At 45.8% G+C, this 24,400-nt stretch overlaps 4 protein-coding genes across 9 annotated transcripts in view; 2 read left to right on the forward strand and 2 right to left on the reverse strand.

Moving 5' to 3' along the window:
- LOC100551842 (zinc finger protein 658B) overlaps positions 1–13,918 on the forward strand; it is a 40,469-nt gene extending 26,551 nt beyond the window's left edge. The window contains exons 1-2 of one of the 2 annotated variants that reach the window (XM_062973077.1): positions 7,058–7,172; positions 10,154–13,918. In XM_062973077.1, the coding sequence (XP_062829147.1) occupies positions 10,444–12,096 (1,653 nt within the window). In that variant the 5' untranslated portion in view covers positions 7,058–7,172; positions 10,154–10,443 and the 3' untranslated portion in view covers positions 12,097–13,918. Of the gene's footprint in view, positions 1–7,057; positions 7,173–10,153 lie in introns of those variants that run through there. The other variant, XM_062973078.1, reaches the window with a different exon arrangement.
- The window catches only part of LOC107983768 (zinc finger and SCAN domain-containing protein 2-like), a 98,573-nt gene that overhangs the window by 29,453 nt on the left and 44,720 nt on the right, over positions 1–24,400 (forward strand). The window contains exon 1 of one of the 2 annotated variants that reach the window (XM_062973112.1): positions 7,085–7,172. The exons of the other annotated variant lie outside the window; for it this stretch is intronic. The gene's annotated coding sequence lies outside the window, so the exon portion shown is untranslated. Of the gene's footprint in view, positions 1–7,084; positions 7,173–24,400 lie in introns of those variants that run through there. 2 annotated transcript variants of the gene reach the window in all.
- Positions 77–24,355, reverse strand: LOC134296952 (zinc finger protein 24-like). 4 transcript variants are annotated; one of them, XM_062973152.1, is made up of 5 exons: positions 24,111–24,355; positions 2,032–2,549; positions 1,582–1,696; positions 604–740; positions 77–514 (listed from the first exon to the last, which is right to left on the reverse strand). In XM_062973152.1, exons 2-5 carry the CDS (start codon positions 2,419–2,421, stop codon positions 491–493), a joined length of 666 nt encoding a protein of 221 aa, XP_062829222.1. In that variant the 5' UTR covers positions 2,422–2,549; positions 24,111–24,355; the 3' UTR covers positions 77–490. The 4 variants fall into 4 exon arrangements, with proteins under 4 accessions (XP_062829222.1, XP_062829220.1, XP_062829219.1 ...); XM_062973150.1 differs by lacking the exon at positions 24,111–24,355 and adding an exon at positions 5,317–5,405; XM_062973149.1 differs by lacking the exon at positions 24,111–24,355 and adding an exon at positions 4,395–4,479.
- LOC100557654 (zinc finger protein 124) overlaps positions 9,640–24,400 on the reverse strand; it is a 34,767-nt gene continuing 20,006 nt past the window's right edge. The window contains exon 3 of the mRNA XM_062973192.1: positions 9,640–9,986. Within this exon, the coding sequence (XP_062829262.1) occupies positions 9,925–9,986 (62 nt within the window). The 3' untranslated portion in view covers positions 9,640–9,924. The remainder of the gene's footprint in view (positions 9,987–24,400) is intronic.

The raw sequence follows: 24,400 nt of genomic DNA on the forward strand, positions 1-24,400 counted from the left end.
AGATACGCATGTTGAGCAGTACTGGGCCCACTCCACCCGTTGTCACTCAAACCATTACAAATCCACTGAACAGGAGTATTATCCAGCCCACTTTTTACTAGTTGTTTATAAAACCAGGAGAGGCCTTTCCAAAGGTCTTACTGAAAGCAAGATGTGCTACACCCACTGCATTTCCTTCATCTACCAAGCTTGGAACTCTACTGAAAAACAGATTAGTCTGGCATGACTTGTTTTGGAGAAACCCATCTTGCCCTTCAGTGATTACAGCATTTTTTCTAAGTGATTCCAGATGGCCTTCTTCATGATCTGCTACTTATGCTTATGCTGTTTAGTCGTTTACATTCTTTGGTGATCCTCCCCTTTCCATTTCATGTACATGTCCCTTTTAAATCTTAGCTCCGTTGAAAGTTCTTTGAACATCCATTCTGGTTTCTTTAGTTTTCTCTTCATTTTTTCCCCTCCTTGTAATTGTGCCTTCAGTATTTCACTTCTAAGGAAACGCCTTAAATCTTGTCTGTTTAAACAGATATTTGGCCATTAATCCTGGAACCAAAGGCACCCCGGCAGGCCCCGTCCTCCTCTCCCAGGAATCCTCCTGCTTACCTGACTCAGTCCCACTCCATCGCAAAGGGGGAGAAACGGCTGAGGATTCGGCCACAGCATCATTCCAGACCCTGGAGAGAGAGCAAGGGGTGGAAAGCTGGTCACAGAAACAGGCCTCAGAGGTGACAACTGCAGTCCTATAAAGAGACCAATGAGGAAACGGCCCTAAGAACACCAGCGCATTCAACAGCCCAAGAAGATCTACAATGTGAGGGTTTAGGACTTTATCTCACAAGCAGTGCTGTGAATATGTTGGAATGAAACTAGTACTGGGCTTGGTAGTTCAATTGACTAAAGTGATTCTTTGCTGTTTGTCTTCCAGCTCAGTTTCAGGGCTCAGCTCAGCTTAGGGTCCCACCTGGGAAGATACTGAAGGGCTACCTAAAATAACCCAATGCCTACATATAAGAAAAACAACAACAACAAAACAACAACAATAATTTTATTTCTTATTTGCCTCTCCTTGCAGTTTGTGGCGGGTTACAACACAATTTTAAAAATACGAACATTGCCAAAATTCAACAAAGATGCATATTAGGGCTCTGACTTTGGCTCAAAACTTCCCCCGTTGTAATGGTCACATGGTTTTAATTGTTTTAATTTGATTTGGATACCAGATTTTATTTTTCTTTTATGTTTGGGTTTTTTTTTGCATGTTGTATTATATGTGGCATTTAATTCTGCCATTGTGTAAGACTGCTCTGGGTCCCCCTTGGGGAGAAGATCAGTATATAAATTAAATAATAAATAAATATTTCTATAAAAGATCCACATTAAAACTGCATTTCTATAAAATACATATCAAAGTCCATAAAACATCACACAAAGGACAGGAGTTTAAGATATATACCCCTCTCAAGGCGAAATGATCCTGATGTTCAACTTCTGAAGCTCAAACCGTGGGTGTGCAATCATCCCCCCAAAGCGGGATTTCCACTGGCACAAAACCCCAAAACTCCCAGAAGAGTTCCTTCTCACCCGGCAAGGCGGCAGCCCCGTCTCCTTCCCGCTTCAGCTCCTTCTGCCTGAGACTCTGGGTGGTGTCTGGTGGAGATTCCTCTGGTGCAGGGACTTCCATGGAGTTATTATGGGCCTGGAAGAGCACAGAGCATTCCAGAAGGAGTTTGGAAAAAGTTCAGAAATATCACAGACCTCTAGACCTTTTTGGAAAGAATAACTCTGAGATGGCAACCTAGTTTGGAACCAATGCCCCCCCCCCCCTCCCATCATTGTCTATGTTCTATCTTGAGCAGAGCATCAACCAAGCTGAGGGTAGAGATGGAGGGGCAGAGCAGGTGGGGAGAGAGGCCGAGGGAGCAGGGCCTTGCTCATCCCCCACATCGGTCCCATCTTGGAAGAAAGGCAGGATGCAAGCTTAACCTGTCCATCAGCCCCCAGGTTAGTGAAACCCAGAGGGAATGCTCTCACCTGTCCTTCCTGCTCCTTGTCCTCGGCCCGACTCAGGAGGAAGCCTTCCGCCAGGGCCACCGCCTGGGAACAGGTCTCTGCCCCACACTCTCGGACCCAGCTCCCCATCTCTGGGGGCAGGATGCTCAGGAACTGCTCCAGGGTCACCAGGTCCAGCAACTCGGCCTTGGTGTGCTGCTCTGGCTTCAGCCACTGGCGGCACAGATCGTGGAGACGACTGCAAACCCCTCTGGGTCCTTCACCCTCTTGGTAGGAGGATTGCCTGAAGCGCTGGCGCTGTGTGTCCGAGCTGTCAAGGTCCACACTCAGGGACTCATGTCTGGTTCTTTCCCAGGATTCCCCACTGCCCCCAGGTCCTGCTTCAGGCCCACGTGAGTTGGGTCTCTCCATGTTGGAACCACTCTGGTGAAGAACCCAACAGTATCCAAGATGCTTTTCCTTCCTCTCCTTTCTTTCAAGGGAAGGAAATCCCTCCACAGGCTCTACTCCGAAATTCTCAGCCAAAAATCACATTTCCTCTGTGAAAGAAAGGCAGAAAGGTTGTGGGACCAGGCTTTTGAGCAATAGTAGCAGCAGAAATGACAACTATATGATCCAAGGTATAATGAAAGACCGCGTTTGGACTTGAAATGTATATTTATAAAGGTTTGAATGTAATTTAATTTAAATGGAATTTTGAAATGTGATTGTAGTTGTTTGATATATTTGTTTCATATTGTAAGCAGAACCAACTGCTACAGACAAAAAACAAGCCAGCTGGGAAGCTGCATCAATTTCTTCTGAAAGATTTTACAATTGATGAAGAAATTAAAAAACCTATGATTCAGTGGGTGAAAAGTCTAGGCTGAGCAATAAGTCCACGAGAATGGGAAGAGCTCTGGTAAAAATGACTAAAATTTACAAGGAGTCACACAATTAAATAAAATTTCAACAAAATGATACATAGATGGTACATAACTCCAGAAAAACTCTCAAATACACACACACACACATGATATGTTGGGACTTGCCCAAATTCTAACGAATTCTGAATAAAAATCCACACAGACATGGAAACTATTCTAGAGTACAAAATCCCATTAAAACCATAACTTTTTCTACTGGGAAACATCAAGAAAGGCTCTTTCTTTATATGACAACAGAACCAAGAACTGAATACGCAAAACTATGGAAACAACAAGACATGCCAACACCAGAAAACTGGATGACAAAAGGTTTTGAAATGGCCAAATAGGACAAACTAACTTTAGCTGTACAACAAACAAATACACAGAAACTTCCAAGAAGAATGGAAGCCATTCATTGAATTCACAAAGCAAAGGAAGATGGCCACAGCAGGATCTGTTGACTAAAATATTATTAATAGTATACAGTTACATTTTGTACTATTTCTGAACTCTTTATTCAAGAGACTTTGAATAATTGACCTATCAGCACTCTTTGATTAGAACACAAAAGGTTGCGAGCCTTGTTAATTAGGTATTTTAGAGCGACAACATATATATTAATACATATTTGTGTAGTGTTTAAATAAAAGAAGATAACAATGTAACATAGTGAATTCTTACCCACACAATCCTAATTTACTAACTAATGGAATTGATAGTTTAGATCCATATGGCAGTCGTTATGATATGAAATACATGCAAAGAACTGGAAAAGAAGGCGGGAAGGAGAGTGGATAGTGTGGGAAGGCAAAGTCCTGAGGACAAGAGTGCATTTGTTTCTGTCACAGAGGACATTTGGATCTTCCAAAACTTTAGACACTGTCTATAATACTAGGGCTTGGGTTAAAGAGATCGATGTAAAAGCTATAACAAAGACAAGGCTCCTCTTCCCCCCTCCACCCCCTTCCTTTTCCTCATGATACAGAAGACATTGATATAGTTCTTTTAAAAAATATAGACACCCCTTGTTATACAGCAGATGCATAATATTCAATATTCAAAACAATTCTACAATACATTTTTGCATCCACTGTTATTTTCACCCATATATATATATATATATTATCCCATACCACCGTGTGTCCCCCCCCCCCAAAAGCAATTTCTTTGATACCTCATCTGTCCCAAATTTCGTTTCCTCTTGTGGAGGTCATTCTCCATCCCTCCATCTCAGGCCAGGAAGGAAGGAGTGAGAGATGGAGGCGGGACACACAAATAAAGTTGTTGCTGAGGTGTTCCTGCGAGTATCTTTGTAGATCTTAGGAAACTATTTCTTGATTTAAGGCATTGACATGCTGGCTGATATCCAAACAGGGGATGGGCCAGAGATGTCACTGCCTTGGTCCTTTCATTACAGGCTGCTACTTCCCCACAGATGTCAGATGGTGCCATAATAATAATAATAATAATAAATACCATTTCATTTCTAGACTGCCCTCTCTCCCCAGAGGGACTCAACAGTATCATTTCTCCAGTGGTGTGGGGCGCAGACATCCTGTGAGGGTGCGGCATGTCTCATGAAGAGCCACGTCCACTGTTTGAACGTGGTGAGATGTCTTCCCCACTGGGCCTGTGAATTCAGCAGCAGAGGAGCCAAGCGCCTGTCTTTCCAGGGCCTGGTTGGGATCCCCAGGTTGTGCCAGTCAGCTTTTGTACCATGTGATTTCTACCACCCACTTTTGGCTTGAGAGTCAAGCAGGGCTTCTTGTTGATTGCTGTCTTGTATATTGTTCCTGTTTTGTATGGGATCTTTCTGTGAGCCACGCCGAGTCCCCTCTGGGGGAGATGGTGGCAGGATACAAATGTTGTTGTTGTTGTTGTTGTTGTTGTTCTCCCTTTGTCTGCATGTCCCTCTGTTGTGAATGTCCATGCCAGCTGATCCCTGGGGGCCCCTCCCTTTCCGAGCGCCCTTCCTTCCTTCCTTCCTTCCTTCTCTTGGTCTGTTGACCTCCCTTCCCCAGTCCCTTGCTCTCTCTCTCTCTCTCTCTCTCTCTCTCTCTCTCTCTCTCCGCAGTCTTGAGGTGGAGGTGAAGGGGAGGCCTGCGGGGCCTGAGGGGAGGCCTTCTGGGAGTTGGAGTCCAAAACCCCGCCCCGGAGGGAGGCCCGGAGCTTGCCCAGGCCTGGCTGAGAGAGAGAGAGAGAGAGAGAGAGAGAGAGAGAGAGAGCGGTGGTGGCCTGTGTTCCCAGGGAGAGAACGAGAGAGGAAGGCCCGCCTGGGAGTGGGCCAGGCCCGGGCCCTCCTCGGCCTCCCCTCCCTCCCTCCCTCCCTCCCTCCCTCCCTCCCTTGGGCCTTGGCTCCTCTTGGGCCCTCGGGAGGAGGCCTGGCAACGAGACTCACCAGGACTGACGAGGCGGAGGACGAGGCCGCAGGCTCGGGCTCGGAGAGAAGGAAGGAAGGAAGGAAGGAAGGAAGGAAGGAAGGAAGGAAGGAAGGAAGGAAGGAAGGAAGGAGGCAGGCCCCGCCCCTCCCCGCCCCTCCCCCCTCGCTCCCGGCTCAGGCCTCGGCCTTCCCAACGGTCACTCAGCCCGTCACATGACCCGCGGGCGGGAAGGCCAGGGCGAGGCTGCCCGGAGACTGGTGACGCGGAGAGACCAGGCCGATCCCCATTGGCCCATTTCTGGAAGGACCCTTCACGGCCCAAGGGCGAGGGGAGGGTCGGGGGCGTTCCTGCCCGGAGACCGATGACGCGCGAGAGGAAGGCGGGTTCCCATTGGCGGACCGTGAAGCGAAGGGGGGAAGGCGGGGGGGGGGGGGGAGAAGCGCCTAGTTCCCTCAGGCGAAGCCCCGCCTTCCACCCTTTCCTGTGAGCGCCCTTCGAGGAAGAGGGAGGAGGAGGAGGAGGAGGAGGAGGAGGAGGAGGCCTTTCGGGAGAGAGAGAGAGAGAGAGAGGAGCAGGTCAGGGGCAGCTGGGTGAGGGTTCGGGGTCCCTGCTGACGGGCCTCCCTTCCCCGTCCGGCCTTGGCCTGTCTGTCTGTCCCGGGGAGGCTGCGGCCTGCTCGGCCCTCCAGGCCCTCTGCGCATGCGCCTTCCAAAACGGGGCAGCCAGGTTGCTGACACCCCCCCCCCCCTCCACTGACTGACAGCCTGTCACTGGGCACAAGTCAAAGGGCTGGTGATGGCCTTTCAAGCCCTGGATGGTTCAGGTCCAGACTGTTTGGCTGATCCCATCTCATGGGCTACGCTTTTGGGATGTTGTGTTTTAGAGGCACTGATGTATTAATTCCTTGGGATTGGAATGCATTTGATTGTATATTGTTGGGATTGGTCCCCATAGAAACCACCCCAAGTCCCCTCGCAGAGATGGCGCGGGATACAAAAATAAAGTTGTTGTTATTATTATTATTTGAAACATAACAAGATGAGTCCACAGCAGACACTCTGCTGGCTGTCTTGGATCACACCTCGGACACTTCCCCAATGTCTAGGACTGTGTGATGTATCGGCGAGTAATGCGTGCCTCTCCCAATAAGGTGGCCTTCTGCAGCTGGCAGAGGGTAATTTTGTCAGCGCCGGTTGTGTTTAAGTGCAGGCCAAGGTTTTTAGCCACTGCACCCACTGGGACCACCTTGACTGGCTTGTGCCAGAGTCCTTGTAATTCGATCTTTAAATCCTCATATCATGTCAGCTTTTCTAGTTGTTTCTCCTCAATCCTGCTGTCACCTGGGATGACAATATTGACAGTCCATACTTTTTTTTAACACGATCGTGAGGTCAGGGGTCTTGTGCTCCAAAACCCTGTCTGTCTGAATTCGGAAGTCCCAGAGTAGCTTGACATGTTCATTCTCTGTAACGTTTTCGGGCTTGTGATTCCACCAGTTCTTTGTTGCAGGCAGATGGTATTTGTGGCACAAGTACCAATTAATCATCTGAGCAACGGTGTTCTGCCTCTGCTTGTAGTCTGTCTGTGCAATCTTTCTGCAGCAGCTGAGGGTGTGATCTATTGTTTCATCTGTTTATTATTATTATTACTATTATTATGGAGCTCCTGATCTGCTGAACTGCTGTTGTTGCTGCTTTGCCCTTTTTGACGGCTTTGTCCTTTCTTGAAATGGCAACAGACCCATAACCCGGACCCTTCCCTCGGCAGAGAGGGCCGTCCTGCGGAAAGAAGGGCGTCTGCAGGGAGGGATTGGCGGAGGCCGTGCAGAAGAAGCTCCAGGCCGAAGTGGAGAAGGAACAGCAGGTGCCAAAAGGTGAGGCGGACTTGGGAGTGGCATGGGTATCTTTAGCTGAGAGGGAAAGAAAGGCCGAGGGGACAGGAGAGCCAATATGGGGAAGGATGTCCCACTGAGGAGAAAAGGGCAAGTTTTTCCTGCTACTCTGGAGACTAAAATGGAAAGCAGTTGATTCACATTGTGGGAAAGAAGCTTCCAACTAAACATTGGGAAGCATTTCTGGATGGCAAGAGCAGTTCAGCCATGGAAGCCTGGTCCCTTCTCAGGAGCCTCCCTTCCCAAGCCCTGGCCTTCCACTTCCGGGGACTCCATGTCCCAGAATCCCTGATCTTGGGCCAAGGCAGCTGAGGCTTCTGGGTGCTAAAGTCCAAGAAATCCCAGAGGAATAGAGTTTGGGAATCCCTGCTCAAGAGAGTGGAGGGAATAATGATAATAATAGTAATAGTAATAACTTTATTTCTAACCCTCCCTCTCTCCCCAAAGGGAATGGCTCTCTTGGACTACAACGCCCAGAAACCCTCCTGGCATGAGGGTTGGAGGAACCTGGGAGTTCTATCCCAAGACAAATATCTCCCAAGTCCTTGAGGAGGAGGCGGGGGAGGGGGAGGCGGCAGCCTTGGCCTAGGACTGAGACACGAGGAATCCCCGAAGCCAGAGGGTTGGGAGAGACCCCAAGGGCCACCCAGCCCCACCACCTTCTGCCAGGCAGGGAAACACAATCCAAATCCTCCCCCAAAGACTCTAAAATCAATGTGTTGTCAAAGGCTTTCATGGCCGGGATCACAAGGTTGTTGTATTTCTTTCGGGCTGTGTGGCCATGTTCCAGAAGCATTCTCTCCTGACGTTTCGCCCACATCTATGGCAGGCATCCTCAGAGGTTAAAATCAGTAAATAAAAATCAACACTCAAAAGATGAGAATTGCAGGCATGAAACAATGGGTCAGCTAACACCTCCCAACAAAGGATTCCCCCAGGCAGAAAGCAGGCAGGCTTTGAAAATGAAATTCAGTGTCAATCAAGGTGGCCAGCTGCAACATTCACACTTGCCTCAGGCAGACAAGAGTTCTTTCTCCCACCCTTGTCATTACACAGATATATAAACCCCACGTGCCTAGTTTCCAACAGACCTCCATTATGAAAACGGGTGCCTTTTGGGAGATTGGAATGGAGTGATTTCACCAAAGAAAGACAAACTCTCGGGGAGGGGGATGCAAAGAATATATTGTATATACGCAAGTATAAGCCTCTCCTCCTTTCCCGTGCAGCGCACGCCTTCCTCTCCTCGGCACTCGTCTTTCCCACTTTTCTTTATTCGTATACACACTGCATTTCCCCCAAAATGTATAGTTAAAATAAACTATGGTGATTATTGGAAGAATATATAAGCACATTTACATTGAAGAAGCTTAGAATAATAATTTAATCACAGTTGGAAAGTCTTAAATTGCAGTTGTATGTAAATATTCAAAAACATTTAACCTTCTGATGCCTCCATTAATCTAACTTTATTGCTATCTATTTTTATTTTGAAATGTACCAGTACCTGCTGCATTTCCCACCCCGTCTTATACTTGAGTCAATAGTTTTTCCCAGTTTTTTGTGTTAAATTAGGTGCCTCGGCTTTTACTCGAGTATATACAGTACACAATTTTCAGAAAGACAAAATACTTTCTCTAGAATGGAAAAGATATGGATATCTGCCAAACTCAAAACCTGTTCAAAAGACAGAACTCCTACCCAAAACTATCTCAGATCATAATCCAGTGACTCTAGTAATTAAAAAGAAAGTAAAAAATGGCCCTTCCCCATTTCGGCCTATTTCGGCACATGTTGCACTTTGCCTGGGTTCTATGAATTAGACTCCAGTGTTAATATTGTATGTTTTATGTTGATTTAACGATTGTTTTTACTGTAATTGATGTTTTTATTGGATAACTGTTTTATTGCTGTGTTTTGATATTTGATTGTTTTATCGGGCAAGGCCCCATGTAAGCCGCCCTGAGTCCCTTCGGGGAGATGGGGCGGGGTATAAAAATAAAGTTATTATTATTATTATTAAAAACACTTAGATGGCAGCTGAATGAATCACTACTGCAAAAGGAGGACGCAATTGAGAATTTGAAAGAAAAACTGAAAGAATATTTGGAACTTAATTTAAATCAAGTTACAGATATTCAAACAGTATGGGATGCCAGTACAGCTTATATTAGAGAATACTTTATAAAATGCAACACTGAAATGAGAAAGAATAGACAGAAATATTTTCAGATAATTTCATATGATATTAAAAAAAGAAGAGGAGTTAAAGAAAAATCCTTTGAATTCAAACATTCTAACTCAGATAAAACTCCTACAAAAGCAATTATTGTGTTACTAGTTAATGAATTGGAAACTAAAATAAAGAATGCAAAAAAAATATTTTGAATCAGCTAAGAAACCAAGGAAATAGTTAGCATATACGTTGAGGAAAGAAAGCCCAAAAATGTAATTGTCAATTCTTTATTTATGTATTTATTTATTTATGACATTTCTACCCCGCCTTTCTCTACCCTGAAGGGGACTTACTGTTAAGATACAACATGAGGATAAAATATTAATAGATGATATCAATATTCAACAGGCTTTAAAACATTATTACATTAATTTATATAAGGCTGACCACATATCTCTACAAGACATTGAGAATAATTTAATTCAGCGAAAGACGCCAAAAATAAAGGTTCACAGTTCACAGCCTGTTATGCCTTCAGCTTTGCTGCATTGTTGGATTTTAATCGGTAGGGTTGGATTTTATTTTGTGCAGAGTATCTTTGCGCACCGTCCCCTTTGGACCTGAGGAGGGATAGTTTGTTGTTAGGCAAGTGTTAAAGCATTTCTCACCAGGCAATGGGCTCACCCTCTTCCCCTGGGTTTGTTACAGCACGAGACTTGTTTTTCATGTTCCATGAGATCTTTCTCTGTTCAACTCCTGAAGAGATTTTCCCCTCATTTGTCTGCAGGTAACTTCTGAAAAAGCTCTGCAAAGAATACGTTGTGAGAGCTTTGCCCAAGGAGTGCTCTAAGTCTAAAGGGACTTCAAAATACACAGCAATGACAACAAGAAAAAATAAGTAGTAAAATATATTTCAAGCTACAAACCTATGCAGTTAAGAGGAGGAAATAAGATTGTGCTGAAAAAAGAGAGGCTTGGGAAAGCGAGCAGAAGGCTACAGCAATACAAAGACTGTGCTGCTCAGGAGGTTATATCTGTGAACCCCTGGCATAATATTTGAATTATAAATATAAAAGAATGGCAAGTCCTCTACCTCCCTATCCTAGATCACACACAGGGGAGAAGTTACATCAGTGTCTGGAATGTGGGAAACAATTTGATTGGAAAAGTTCTCTTACTGTACATGAACGGACCCACACAGGGGAGAAGCCATATGAATGTGTGGAATGTGGAAAGAGCTTCAGTCAGAGTGACAAATTACGTTCCCATCAAAGGACCCACACAGGGGAGAAACCCTATAAATGCATAGAATGTGGAGAGAGCTTCAGTCGGAGTGACAGTCTACGTTCCCATCAAAGGACCCACACAGGGGAGAAACCCTATAAATGCATAGAATGTGGAAAGAGCTTCAGTCAGAGTGACAAGCTACGTTCCCATCAAAGGACCCACACAGGGGAGAAGCCATATAAATGCATAGAATGTGGAAAGAGCTTCAGTCAGAGTGACAGTCTACGTTCCCATCAAAGGACCCACACAGGGGAGAAGCCATATAAATGCATAGAATGTGGAAAGAGTTTCAGTCAGAGTGGCAGTCTACGTTCCCATCAAAGGACCCACACAGGGGAGAAGCCACATAAATGCATGAAATGTGGAGAAAGCTTCAGTCACAGTGGCTGTCTACGTTCCCATCAAAAGACCCACACAGGGGAGAAGCCACATAAATGCGTAGAATGCGGAAAGAGCTTCAGTCACAGTGGCAATCTACGTTCCCATCAAAGGACCCACACAGGGGAGAAGCCATATAAATGCATGGAATGTGGAAAGAGTTTCAGTCAGAGTGGACATCTACGTTCTCATCAAAGGACCCACACAGGGGAGAAGCCATATAAATGCATGAAATGTGGAGAAAGCTTCAGTCACAGTGGCAGTCTACGTTCCCATCAAAAGACCCACACAGGGGAGAAGCCACATAAATGCGTAGAATGCGGAAAGAGCTTCAGTCACAGTGGCAATCTACGTTCCCATCAAAGGACCCACACAGGGGAGAAGCCATATAAATGCATAGAATGTGGAAAGAGCTTCAGTCAGAGTGACAAGCTACGTTCCCATCAAAGGACCCACACAGGGGAGAAGCCATATAAATGCATAGAATGTGGAAAGAGCTTCAGTCAGAGTGACAAGCTACGTTCCCATCAAAGGACCCACACAGGGGAGAAGCCATATAAATGCATAGAATGTGGAAAGAGCTTCAGTCAGAGTGACAGTCTACGTTCCCATCAAAGGACCCACACAGGGGAGAAGCCATATAAATGCATAGAATGTGGAAAGAGTTTCAGTCAGAGTGGCAGTCTACGTTCCCATCAAAGGACCCACACAGGGGAGAAGCCACATAAATGCATGAAATGTGGAGAAAGCTTCAGTCAGAGTGACAGTCTACGTTCCCATCAAAAGACCCACACAGGGGAGAAGCCACATAAATGCATGAAATGTGGAGAAAGCTTCAGTCAGAGTGACAGTCTACGTTCCCATCAAAGGACCCACACAGGGGAGAAGCCATATAAATGCATAGAATGTGGAAAGAGCTTCAGTCAGAGTGACAAGCTACGTTCCCATCAAAGGACCCACACAGGGGAGAAGCCATATAAATGCATAGAATGTGGAGAAAGCCTCAGTCAGAGTGGCAGTCTAAGTTCCCATCAAAGGACCCACACAGAGGAGAAGTCACCTTAATGCACGGAATAGGAACAGAGCTTTAGAAAAAGTTCAGCATACAGTAGACATCACAGAACTCATGTACCTCTAGAGGAGACGGGCCTTTGAGTTTCTGAATCTATAAAAACACATTGGAAGGAAAGAGGAAGGCCAGCACCTTGCTCTCTCTCCACCATGAATCGGAGTTTGTGTGGCCTTGGTTGACGGCTACTGGGAGCAGGTGTCACTCAGAATGGCAGCAAGCTTGGAAGGGGTTCACCTAACCTCCTCCTCAAAGAGACCCATCGCAGGCTTCTAGGATGATGTGTGAAGGTTTGCTGAAATGAGCAGCAGCAGAGATCTCTGGATTAAAGGGTTCTGAAAAAGAATAGCTCTTTGGTTGCAGATAACGTCGTATCTTCATACTCCTGCCTTATTTCTTGGCTCTTCTGCATTCAATGGCATCAATTGTTTCCCATGCATGTGTACTGTATGTACTGTGATCTGTCCTGAGTCCCTTGGTTGAAATTTTGGGTGCTAGCCCTGTACTTTTAACCCTTTTCTGGACTTTGTTGTATCCTGAATCATTGACTCTAAATTCTGGACTGACGTCTAGGTTTCGTATATGGACTTGGACTTTGTTTGTATCCCTGACTTTCTGGCTTGACTTTGGGACTCTAAATTCGGTTTGTACTCTTGATTTCTTGGTTGTTGTTTTATCAACTCAGCTGAATGAACTCCTGGCATGTGACTGTTGGGACTGTGACCTTGGTTCTTGTTAATTTTCACTCCTGACCTGTATCTGCAGTACTCAACTTGTCCGCAATAATTGGACTCTTGACCTGCACTTGTATTCATTGTTCCTTCAACTGTGTTGCTCCAATTATTTTAGCTCAGTGGCTCCCAACCTTTTTTTAACTAGGGATCATTTGACAAGGGACCACTCTCCAAAATTAGTACCAGAAGGGTTATAAATCAGTTTTTGGTCAACTTTAGATTTGGTTTGGTTATTTGGAGTGATGATTCAGAAAATTGCATTGGATAGACCACGTCAGCTCTCATTCCTGATATGCCATCCAGTTAGTCGTCATCTGCTCGCCCACAGAAAACCATATTTAATAATCCTCAGGACTATAAGAGGGTTTCGCGAGACCAGTCACTCTCATTGTAATGGTGTAGTAACTGTGAGGCTGTGAACCCTATTTTAGTTCTTGCGGACCACTGGTGGTCCATGGACCCCAGGTTGGGAACCACTGTTTTAGCTGGACTGAAGACTTTAGTTTTCCTATAAAATAATATGGTCTTGTCTTGTGTTTGCTTAATAAACCTCAGACTTTATACCGAGAGAGCCCTGGAACATGAGACCATCAGCCTTGCTTTGTGTGTACTTATCCCTGTGTAGAGTGAAACCCTTTCTGGATATGAGACTGTTCAATCCCCACCTTTGGCAAAGGGTCCATTAGGACACACAGTATCCCTCCCCAACTGCAGAGAATGGAAGACAAAAAATGACTACAACAACTGATGAAGATTCATGAATCCGTTGAGATGGACATATTAACTACATTGATGAAGTATAGAACCGCATTGAAAGGAAATAAGAGTAAATAGAGATACAAATCATATAGTGAGTGAGTTTTGTAAATTAGCGTTTGATGTCAGTTAGTTTTGTTCTTATTGTCCAAGGTGTGTGTCCTTGTTCCCTTTATATTTGTTAAATAGTCCTTTTTTAAAAAAATGTACCAAAATTATTATTTGTATAAAATACTGTTTTTAAATACCAAAATTGTAATTTGTGTAAACATGCTTTGATTTGTTTTTCTTCTTTAGTCTTTGAATAAATATTGTTTTTTAAAAACGAGTGTGATACAGCAGCTTTGAAAAGCCAGTGTGATTTTAGGCTGTACCAACGGGAGGGTGATGTCTAGTTCTGGGTAAGTTTTAGTCAACTCTCTTCTACGCTTTGATCAGACCTGACCTGGAATAACCTTGTGTCCAGTTCTGGGCAGCACAATTCAAGCAAGATTTTGAGATGCTAGAATGTCTCCAGAGAAGGGCTCTAGGGAATGGCCGAGGGTGATGGGTGTGTTTAGTTCAGAGGGGGAAAAAGGCCAAGGGGACAAGAGAGCCAATATTTGGAAGGATGTCCCTTTGAAAAGAAATTGGCAAGTTTTTCCTGCTTCTCTGGAGACTAAAATACAAAGCAACTGATTCACATTGCCTCACTTGCGTTGCAGACAATTTTATGGTCCAGAAGGTAGAAGAGGCAACAAGGGGATCGGCTACTCTTGATCTAATCTTAACAAATGTGGAAGACCTGATCAATACAGTCGAAGTGGTTGGATCCTTAGGGGCAAGTGACCATGTGCTCCTGCAGTTTGCCATACAAAGGAAGGCTGAAAGTAAGACAAGTCAAACACGCATTCTGGACTTTAAGAGCGCTGACTTCCAAAAAATGAAGGAATTACTGAGCGGCATTCCATGGACGCCAATATTAAAAGACAAGGGAGTTAAGGATGGATGAGAGTTTTTAAAAAGTGAAAAACTCAAGGCGCAAATGCAAACAGTGCCAATAAAGAAGAAAAATAAAACAAGTGCGAAGAAGCCAGAATGGATGTTCAAAGAACTTCTAACCGGGCTAAGACTCAAAAGAGACATGCACAAGAAGTGGAAAAGGGGAGAAATCACCAAAGAAGAATTCAAACGTATAGCCAACTCCTGTAGGGAAAAGGTTTGCAAGGCTAAAGTGCAAAATGAGCTCAGACTTGCCAGGGACATAAAAAACAACAAAAAAAGGCTTTTTTGCTTACGTTGGTAGAAAAAGGAAGAACAAGGAGGCAATAGGGCCACTGTGAGGAGAAGATGGGGAGATGGTGACAGGGGATAGGGAAAAGGCAGAACTGCTTAATGCCTTCTTTGCCTCAGTCTTCTCACAAAAAGAAAGCCATCTTCAACCCCAGCAACATGGAATGGACGAAGGATTGGGGAAAATCCAACCCCAAATAGGGAAACAAGTTGTCCAGGAACACCTGGCCTCTCTAAACGAATTCAAGTCCCCAGGGCCAGATCAGCTACACCCAAGAGTACTGAAGGAACTAGCGGAAGTTATTTCAGAACCACTGGCAATTATCTTCGAGAGTTCTTGGAGAACGGGAGAAGTCCCAGCAGATTGGAGGAGGGCGAATGTGATCCCTGTCTTCAAGAAGGGAAAAAAGAACGACCCAAACAATTACCGTCCGGTCAGTCTCACGTCGATACCAGGCAAGATCCTGGAAAAGATCGCTAAGGAAGTGGTCTGTGAACATTTAGAAACAAATGCTGTCACTGCTAATAGTCAACACGGATTTATCAAAAACAAATCATGCCAGATTAATTTGATCTCTTTTTTCGATAGAGTTACAAGCTGGAATGCCGTGGATGTAGCCTACCTGGATTTCAGTAAGGCCTTCGACAAGGTCCCCCATGACCTTCTGGCAAACAAGCTAGTAAAATGTGGGCTAGACAAAACTACGGTTAGGTGGATCTGTAATTGGCTAAGCGAACAAACCCAAAGGGTGCTCACCAATGTGTCGTCTTCATCATGGAAAGAAGTGACAAGTGGAGTGCCGCAGGGCTCTGTCCTGGGCCCGGTTCTGTTTAACATCTTTATTAACAACTTAGACGAAGGGTTAGAAGGCACGATCATCAAGTTTGCAGACGACACCAAACTGGGAGGGATAGCCAACACTCCAGAAGACAGGAGCAGAATTCAAAACGACCTTAACAGATTAGAGAGATGGGCCGAAACTAACAAAGTGAAGTTCAACAGGGATAAATGCAAGATACTCCACTTAGGCAGAAAAAATGGAATGCATAGATACAGAATGGGGGACGCCTGGCTCGACAGCAGTACGTGTGAAAAAGACCTTGGAGTCCTCGTGGACAACAAGTTAAACATGAGCCAGCAATGTAATGTGGCAGCTAAAAAAGCCAATGGGATTCTGGCCTGCATCAATAGGGGAATAGCATCTAGATCCAGGGAAGTCATGCTACGTCTCTATTCTGCCTTGGTCAGACCACACCTGGAATCACACTGGGTCCAATTCTGGGCACTGCAATTGAAGGGAGATGTTGACAAGCTGGAAAGCGTCCAGAGGAGGGCGACTAAAATGATTAAGGGTCTGGAGAACAAGCCCTAGGAGGAGCGACTGATAGAGCTATGCAGGTTTAGCCTGCAGAAGAGAAGGCAAAGAGGAGACATGATAGCCATGTACAAATATGTGAGGGGAAGTCATTGGGAGGAGGGAGCAAGATTGCTTTCTGCTGCCCTGCAGACTAGGACGCAGAACAATGGCTTCAAACTGCAGGAAAGGAGATTTCACCTGAACATCAGGAAGACCTTCTGAACTATGAGAGCTGTGGAACTCTCTGCCCCAGAGTGTGGGGGAGGCTCCTTTGGAGGCTTTTAAGCAGAGGCTGGATGGCCATCTGTTGGGGGTGCTTTGAATGTCATTTTCCTGCTTCTTGGCAGAATGGGGTTGGACTGGACTTCCATTTCTATGATTCTATGAGGGTGAACTACAGTTCCCAAAGTCATGGGTCAGTTCCCTCCACCCAAACCCAATCAGTATTCAAAGTTGGCCATGCTGGGTATGTGTGCCAAGTTTGGTATAGAACGGTCATTGGTTGGGTTCACAGTGCTCTCTGGATGCAGGGTGAACTACAACTCCCACCCTGGTGCCAGGTTAGGTCCAGATCTGTTACTGGTGGGATTCAGAGTGCTCCCTAGATGAGGGGTGAAGTACAACTTCTACCATGATTGTTGTCGACCGCGCTTTAGGGGATCGGGCCCTTAAGGAGAGTCCCGATCCGGTCCTGAGAGAACGGACCTTGGCAGAGCCAATAGGAAAATATGAGCCGCAATACAACCTGAAGCCGAAATGAAGAAGGTCCGCCAAAGTTGAAGGAAAATTCCGCCAAGGAGTCTTTATTGAGCGATTCAGCTGAAAAGGACTCTAGTAGTGATCATTCAGTCTACTAGGGTACCATATAACCAAAATAAAGCCATATTTATACAAAGTTTCAGTCTGACAGCCCTTTGAATTTCCCGCCCCGCTCCCCCGCCCATCTGATCGCTGATAGGCTAGAAGGTTGAACGAGGCGGGCTTTCGTTTCCCGCCTTGCTCTGTTGGCCCAATAGGGAGCTGTTCTTTGTCTCTACTCGAGCCAATCAGGAAGGAGAAGGTGGGAGTTATTGAAACAATGAAGTGACTGAGCAGGAAAGATCGGATTAATTCCTGCCAGGCCGATTTCTAAAGGGATTAATGACAGCAATCAAGGATGTCCTAGTTTCTGTCACGTATACAGATTTTAGATATGCCTTGGGGTGTCAGGGGTGGAAGTAGAGATGGGTGGTGATGGGCCACAATTGACAGGCTCTGCAGGGCGCCTTCCTGAGGTGTCCTGGATTTCCCTTTGGAGGAGATATGACAATGTTTGCCTTGGGGGCGAATCACCTTTAGGTCAATACTCCGAATTCGGCGACTCAAGCCCTATATTGTCCATGCAATCTGAATTTGATTGGGTTAAGCGGTGGCAGATTATCCTTTTGTTTTTGGGAAGGGAAGCCTGGGTCATAGAAAATGGGACAGGTTCTGGGGTTCAGGTTGAGTTCAAAATATTTCCTATTTGATTTCATGACTTGGCAATTATATGAAATAAAATGAAAAATAAAATAAAGTTGGAATATAAACCCTGCTGGGAAAAATACATATTTTCCGGGGATCCCAAAGAGTACAAATACATATAGGCAGATAGATAGATTTCATGGAAATAAGGGAGAATCCATAAAAGTGAGTTACATTGCATAAAGGGGAATCATGAATGATATAAACAATTGAAAATATTTGATAAGAACGAAGTTCATAACATCTGTGGAACCCAATATGGAAATTCATAAAAGTGGAGTTTTAGCAGCATGATTTTACAATTCATGAAGTTGTTATCTCTTGCCTCAGAGTGCAGGGATAATCCACAGTAAACTCCAGTAAAAAAGTCTCAATCACCTTCTACTATATATGGAATATAGAACATAAAGTCTTGATTTTTGAACTATCTTTTACAAAGTCCTGGGGGGGGGGGGGGTCACCTCGATCACATGATGTATCAGCCCCCCCCCCTAAAATCCCTCCATGGCATGTGGGGTCTGTGTGTCATGTTTGGTCCAGATCTGTCGGTGGGGTCACAGAACCCCCACTGAGAGAGCACTGTGGGTGAACCATAACTCCCAACCTCTAAGGCCAGTCCCCTCCACACCCACCGGTATTCCAAATTAGGCATGTCAGGTCGGTGTGCCAAGACCTGTTGTATGGAGTCAGCTGATCAGTTCTGGTCTGTTTAGGAAAGGGTTATGGAAGAGGCAGTGGGTGGGATCGTGCACATTCCACAGCAATGGAAAGAATAAGAAACACTGAGGTGTCTGTGGTGGAGGGAACACATCAAATCTAGGGTGAAATTGTCCCCATAGAAAAGCATTCCCTTGGATGGTGGGCAGAATGGTGTTTGTGGAGGACGTGGTTCACGGCACTCTCTCTAGTCTGCAATGCCATGAGAGGGAGGGAGGTCATGGGTGTGTGTGAAAATGGGAGCCTGTCTGTGGAAGTGGGAGACATACACATAGAACCGCTCTGAGTCCCCCTGTGGAGACAGATGTGGTATAAAAACAAAGTTTTAATGTATTATTATTTCATAATTTCACTTTTATTATGGATATAGAAGAAGAAGACATAGGTATAGAGACTAGCTTAGGTACCTGGCGATGCCTGGGTTTGGACATTTGTGGTGCTACTTATTAGAAAAAGCCTGCCTTTCCTTTCCTTTTCTATGTATGCTCCAGATGGGAAATTCATGATATGGGTGAACTACAATTCCCAAAATTGGGGCTCAGTCCTCCCCAAAGCCTGCCAGTTTTAAAAGATAGTCACGTTGGGCCTGTGCACCAATTTTGTAACTCCCCAAATCAAGGTCTATTCCCACAAACCCCTGCAGTATGGTCATGGGGGTTCTGTGTGCCACGTTGGTTCCAGGTCCATCATTGGTGGAGCTCAGAGTGCTCTTAGATTGCAGGTGGACTATACATCCCAGTCCCTACAAGTCCTATAAATGATGCTGAATTCTCCCAAAACCTCTCTCTAATATGTTCAGTTGCTGATCAATTCCTGTTTGCTGTGTGAGAAAAGAGTAGGAAAAGAGTTTGCTGTGGAAAAGAGTAGGAAAGGGTTATGGGAGAGGCAGTGGGCAGGGTCATGCAAATTCCACATCAATGGAGAGAGTCAGAAACACTGGTGTGTCTGGTGGAAGAAAAACAGAAGATCTAGGAGGAAATTGTCCCCGTATGAAAGCCTTCTCTTGGGTGGTGGGCAGGATGGTGTTTGTGGAGGACATTGGCAGGGCGCTTGGGCATTTTCACGGCGCTCGCTATAACCTACAGTGTCATTGGAGGGAGGGCCACTGGTTTTTCCTGCATAGTGGGAGCTATAGCTATTTGTGGAAGTGGGAGCCTGTCTGTGTAAATTGACACCCCTGCCACATACACACACATACAGATTTTCACTTTTATCATGTGTATAGATAATAATAAGTTTGTTCTTATATCCCGCCACCATCTCCCCGAAGGGACTCGGGATGACTTACGTGGGGACTATGCCCAGCAAAAACAGAATAAAATATAGCACAATTAATATACAATTGCATTTCAATCATTAAAACAATAAAACCAAAAAACAAGTATTGTAACAACATAAGAACAACAACCACCATCAACCAGTAGCCAAGAACAGTGGGCATGTTCAGATCGAAGAGGACGGGCAAGGGCTAGCGCAGGAACAGTTGCAAGGGCAGGGCAGGTAATACAGCGCTGCAAGTCCGGGCGATGAGTGAGGGTGAGGCATCTATTTAGTTTTCTCTTCATTTTTTTCCTCCTTGTAATTGTGCCTTCAGTACTTCACTTCTAAGGAAACACATTCTATCTTGTCTGTTTCAACAGATATTTGACAATTAACCAAAGACATCCCGGCAGGCCCCGTCCTCTGCTCCCAGGAATCCTTCTGCTCACCTGACTCAGTCCCACTCCATCGCAAAGGGGGAGAAACGGCTGAGGATTCGGCCACAGCATCATTCCAGACCCTGGAGAGAGAGCAAGGGGTGGGAAGCTGGTCACAGAAACAGGCCTCAGAGGTGACCATTGCAGTCCTATAAAGAGACCGATGAGGAAACGACCCTAAGAACACAGGCGCATTCAACAGCCCAAGAAGACGTACAATGTGAGGGTTTAGGACTTTATCTCGCAAGCAGTGCTGTGAGGATGTTCGAGTGAAACTAGCACTGGGCTTGGTGTTTCAATTGACTAAAGTGATTCTTTGCCGTCTGTTTGTCTTCCAGCTCAGTTTCAGGGCTCGGCTCAGCTTAGGGTCCCACCTGGGAAGACACTGAAGGGCTGAATATTCAGTCCTATTGCAAGAAGGAAAACTGCAAATCAAACTGAAATGACACCTTTAGCAACTCAATGCGTACATATAACAATAACAATGATAATGATAATAATAATAATTTTATTTCTTACTTGCCTCTCCTTGCAATTCGAGGGAGGTTACAACACAATTTTAAAAACACAAACATTGTCAAAATTCAACAAAGATATATATATATAAAACTAACTATAAAAGATGTACATTAAAATTGCCTTTCTATAAAATACATATTAAAGTCCATAAAACATCTTACAAAGGACACAAGTTTAAAATATATACCCCTCTCAAGGCCTTAAATGCTGAACCTCGGATGCTGAACCAGTGCCTGGCCGCTGTGGCAGACTGGATGAGGAGGAACAAGCTGAGGATCAATCCTGACAAGACAGAGGCTCTCCTGGTCAGTCGCTCGTCAGATTGGGGTATTGGGTGGCAGCCTGTGCTGGACGGGGTTGCACTCCCCCTGAAATCACAGGTCCGCAGTTTGGGGGTCCTCCTGGACTCAGTGTTGATGCTTGAGGCTCAGGTGTCGGCGGTGGCCGGGAGGGCCTTTGCACAACTCAAACTTGTGCGCCAACTGCGACCATACCTCGTGAAGTCTGACTTGACCACGGTGGTGCATGCCTTAGTTACCTCTAGACTGGACTACTGTAATGCGCTCTACGTGGGGCTTCCCTTGAAGACGGCCCAGAAATTACAACTGGTCCAACGCTCGGCTGCCAGATTAATAACGGGGGCAAGTTACAGGGAGAGATCCACTCCCTTGTTTAAGGAGCTCCACTGGCTGCCGTTCATCTTCCGGTCCCAATTCAAGGTGCAGACCATCATCTATAAAGCCCTAAACGGTTTGGGACCCACCTACCTCCGTGACCGTATCTCCCTCCATAAACCTGCCCGATCTTTACGATCATCCGGGGAGGCCCTTTTATCACCACTGTCTATATCCCAGGCCCGCCTTGTGAGTACAAGGGAGAGGGCCTTTTCTGCTCTGGCCCCCCGACTATGGAACTCACTGCCTACTGAAATCAGGCAAGCTCCCACTTTGTTAGCTTTTAGGAAAGACCTGAAAACATGGCTCTTCCGCTGTGCTTTTGGTGAGTAACTTCTGTTATATATTTCTGTGTTACTCCCCCCCGAACATCTATCCTCTAAACTGCCCCACTCTTATAGGTCCCTATCCACATTGGAGTACCCCTCTGTCCCTCTCACTCCGGGTTTTATCTTTGTGTTCATGCGGCCTGCTCTTGTTTTACTGTTTCTTGATTTCTTGATGTGATGTCTATTATTATCTATTGTATTACTTTTAATTATGTTATGATATGCTGTTTTATATTTTATTATATTGTATTGCTTTGGGCATGGCCCCATGTTAGCCGCCCCGAGTCCCCGCTGGGGAGATGGTGGCGGGGTATAAATAAAGTTTTATTATTATTATTATTATTATTATTAAACAGAGGCGTTGAACACGCCCTGTAATTCGCTCCAGTTAGAAGCCTGGCTGCCGAACGTTGTACTAATTGTAATTTCCGGGCCGTCTTCAAAGGCAGCCCCACGTAGAGCGCATTGCAGTAATCCAGTCTAGAGGTAACTAAGGCATGGACCACCCTGGTCAAATCAGACTTCTCGAGGTACGGTCGCAGCTGGCGCACAAGTTTTAATTGTGCAAAGGCCCTCCCGGCCACGGCCGACACCTGGGCCTCAAGCGTCAGCCCCGAATCCAGGAGGACCCCCAAGCTGCAATGGACCTGCGCCTTCAGGGGGAGTGCGACCCCGTCCAGCACAGGTGGCCACCCAATACCCCGATCAGACTTACAACTGACCTGGAGGACCTCTGTCTTGTCGGGATTAAGTCTCAGTTTGTTCACCCTCATCCAGGCCAACACAGCGGCCAGGCACTGGTCCAGAATCCGAGGGGCTTCCTTGGAATTTGGTGGAAAGGAGTAGTAGAGTTGGGTGTCATCCGCGTAGAGATGGCACCTCACTCCAAAACTCTGGATGGCCTCGCCCAGCGGTTTCATGTAGATGTTAAAAAGCATGGGGGACAGAATGGAACCTTGCGGGACCCCACAGGTCAAAGGCCAGGGGTCAGAGCAGGAGTCCCCCAGCTTCACCATCTGGGAACGGCCCTCCAGGAAGGACTGGAGCCACTGCAGAGCGGAACCCTCAAGGCCCATCCCGGAGAGACGTCCCAGAAGGAGACCATGGTCGATGGTCTCGAAAGCCGCTGAGATGTCCAAGAGAACCAGCAGGGTCACACTCCCCTGTCCAGCTCCCTGCGGAGGTCATCCACCAAGGCGACCAGAGCCGTCTCCAGGCCTGAAGCCAGACTGTGATTGGTCCAGAAAATCCGTTGGATAAGCGAGTGTTGGATAAGTGAGACTCTACTGCAGGGGTCCCCAAACTAAGGCCCGGGGGCCACATGCGGCCCTTCGAAGCCATTTATGCGGCCCCCATGGTGGCGGCTCCCTCCTCCTCCTCCACCGAGGAAGACACTTGCGTCTGGTGCGCGCCTTCCAAAGCTTTGTTTGTTTATAATGGTATTTTAATTATTATTTAATTAATTATTAAGGGGTGCTTTTCTAGTGCTTTTGGTGCACAAAGGCAGAAGGGGATTGGACTAAATGGCCCAAGGGGCCTCTTCCAACCCTCTTTATTATTATTATTATTATTGACAGAAGGACACAGCAAATGAGATATATATGCTGGATTTTGTATCACAAAATCACAAGTTGAACACTTCCCAAACAGTTAGGACTGTGCAATTTATTATTATTATGTGATGTATTTTATTATGACACAGCAAACAAGATAGATATGCTGGATTTCCTCTTCTTCTTCTTCTTCTTATTATTATTATTAACAACATTGAGGCTGGGTGGCTATCTGTTGTGGGTGCTTTGCTTGTGCTTTTGGTGCACAAAGGCAGAAGGCGGTTGGACTAAATGGCCCAAGGGGTCTTTTCCAACCCTTTTTCCTTATTATTATTATTACTATTGACAGAAGAACACAGTATAACACAGCAAATGAGATATATATGCTGGATTTCGTATCACAAAATCACAAGTTGAACACTTCCCAAGCAGTTAGGACTATGTGATTTATTATTATTAGTATTATTATTAGTATTATTAACAACATTGAGGCTGGGTGGCCATCTGTCACTGGTGCTTTGCTTGTGCTTTTGGTGCACAAAGGCAGAAGGGGGTTGGACTAAATGGCCCAAGTTCTCTCTTCCAACCCTCTTTATTATTATTATTATTATTATTATTATTATTATTATTATTATTATTATTATTATCATTGAGGCTTTTTTTTCGCGTTTTTTTTTACTTCAAAATAAGATATGAGCAGTGTGCATGGGAATTTGTTCATAGTTTTTTTTTTAAACTATAGTCTGGCCCTCCAACGGTCTGAGGGACCGTGAACTGGCCCTCTGTTTAAAAAGTTTGGGGACTTTTTATCCAGCGAGTGTTGGATAAGTGAGACTCTACTGTATATGGCAGTCGTTATAATGAGGGAAGAGGAAACTGCCAGTCCCGTCAGACCTACACTTCAGGTTCTCAAGCGACACTTTAGGAAGCCGGGAAACCTCGCCGAGCGGAGGCGGAGAGAGGAGGCTGCTTCCCCGACACGACCCGTCCACGCAGAGGCGCCTCCCGCTCCTTGGCCTGGCCCCCCCTTCTCCGCTTCAGCAGCCTGCCTGCCATGAGGAGCGGGCCAGGAGAGTCCGGCCCAGAGGCGGGAAGGCGCGGGCGAGTCTGCCTGGAGACGGATGACGCGGCGAGACGAGGCCGATTCCCATTGGCCGATTCCTGGAGTGACCGTTAACGGCAGAAGGG

The sequence above is a fragment of the Anolis carolinensis genome, chromosome 2, assembly GCF_035594765.1.
Source record: "Anolis carolinensis isolate JA03-04 chromosome 2, rAnoCar3.1.pri, whole genome shotgun sequence".
Classification (NCBI taxonomy): Eukaryota; Metazoa; Chordata; class Lepidosauria; order Squamata; family Dactyloidae; genus Anolis; species Anolis carolinensis.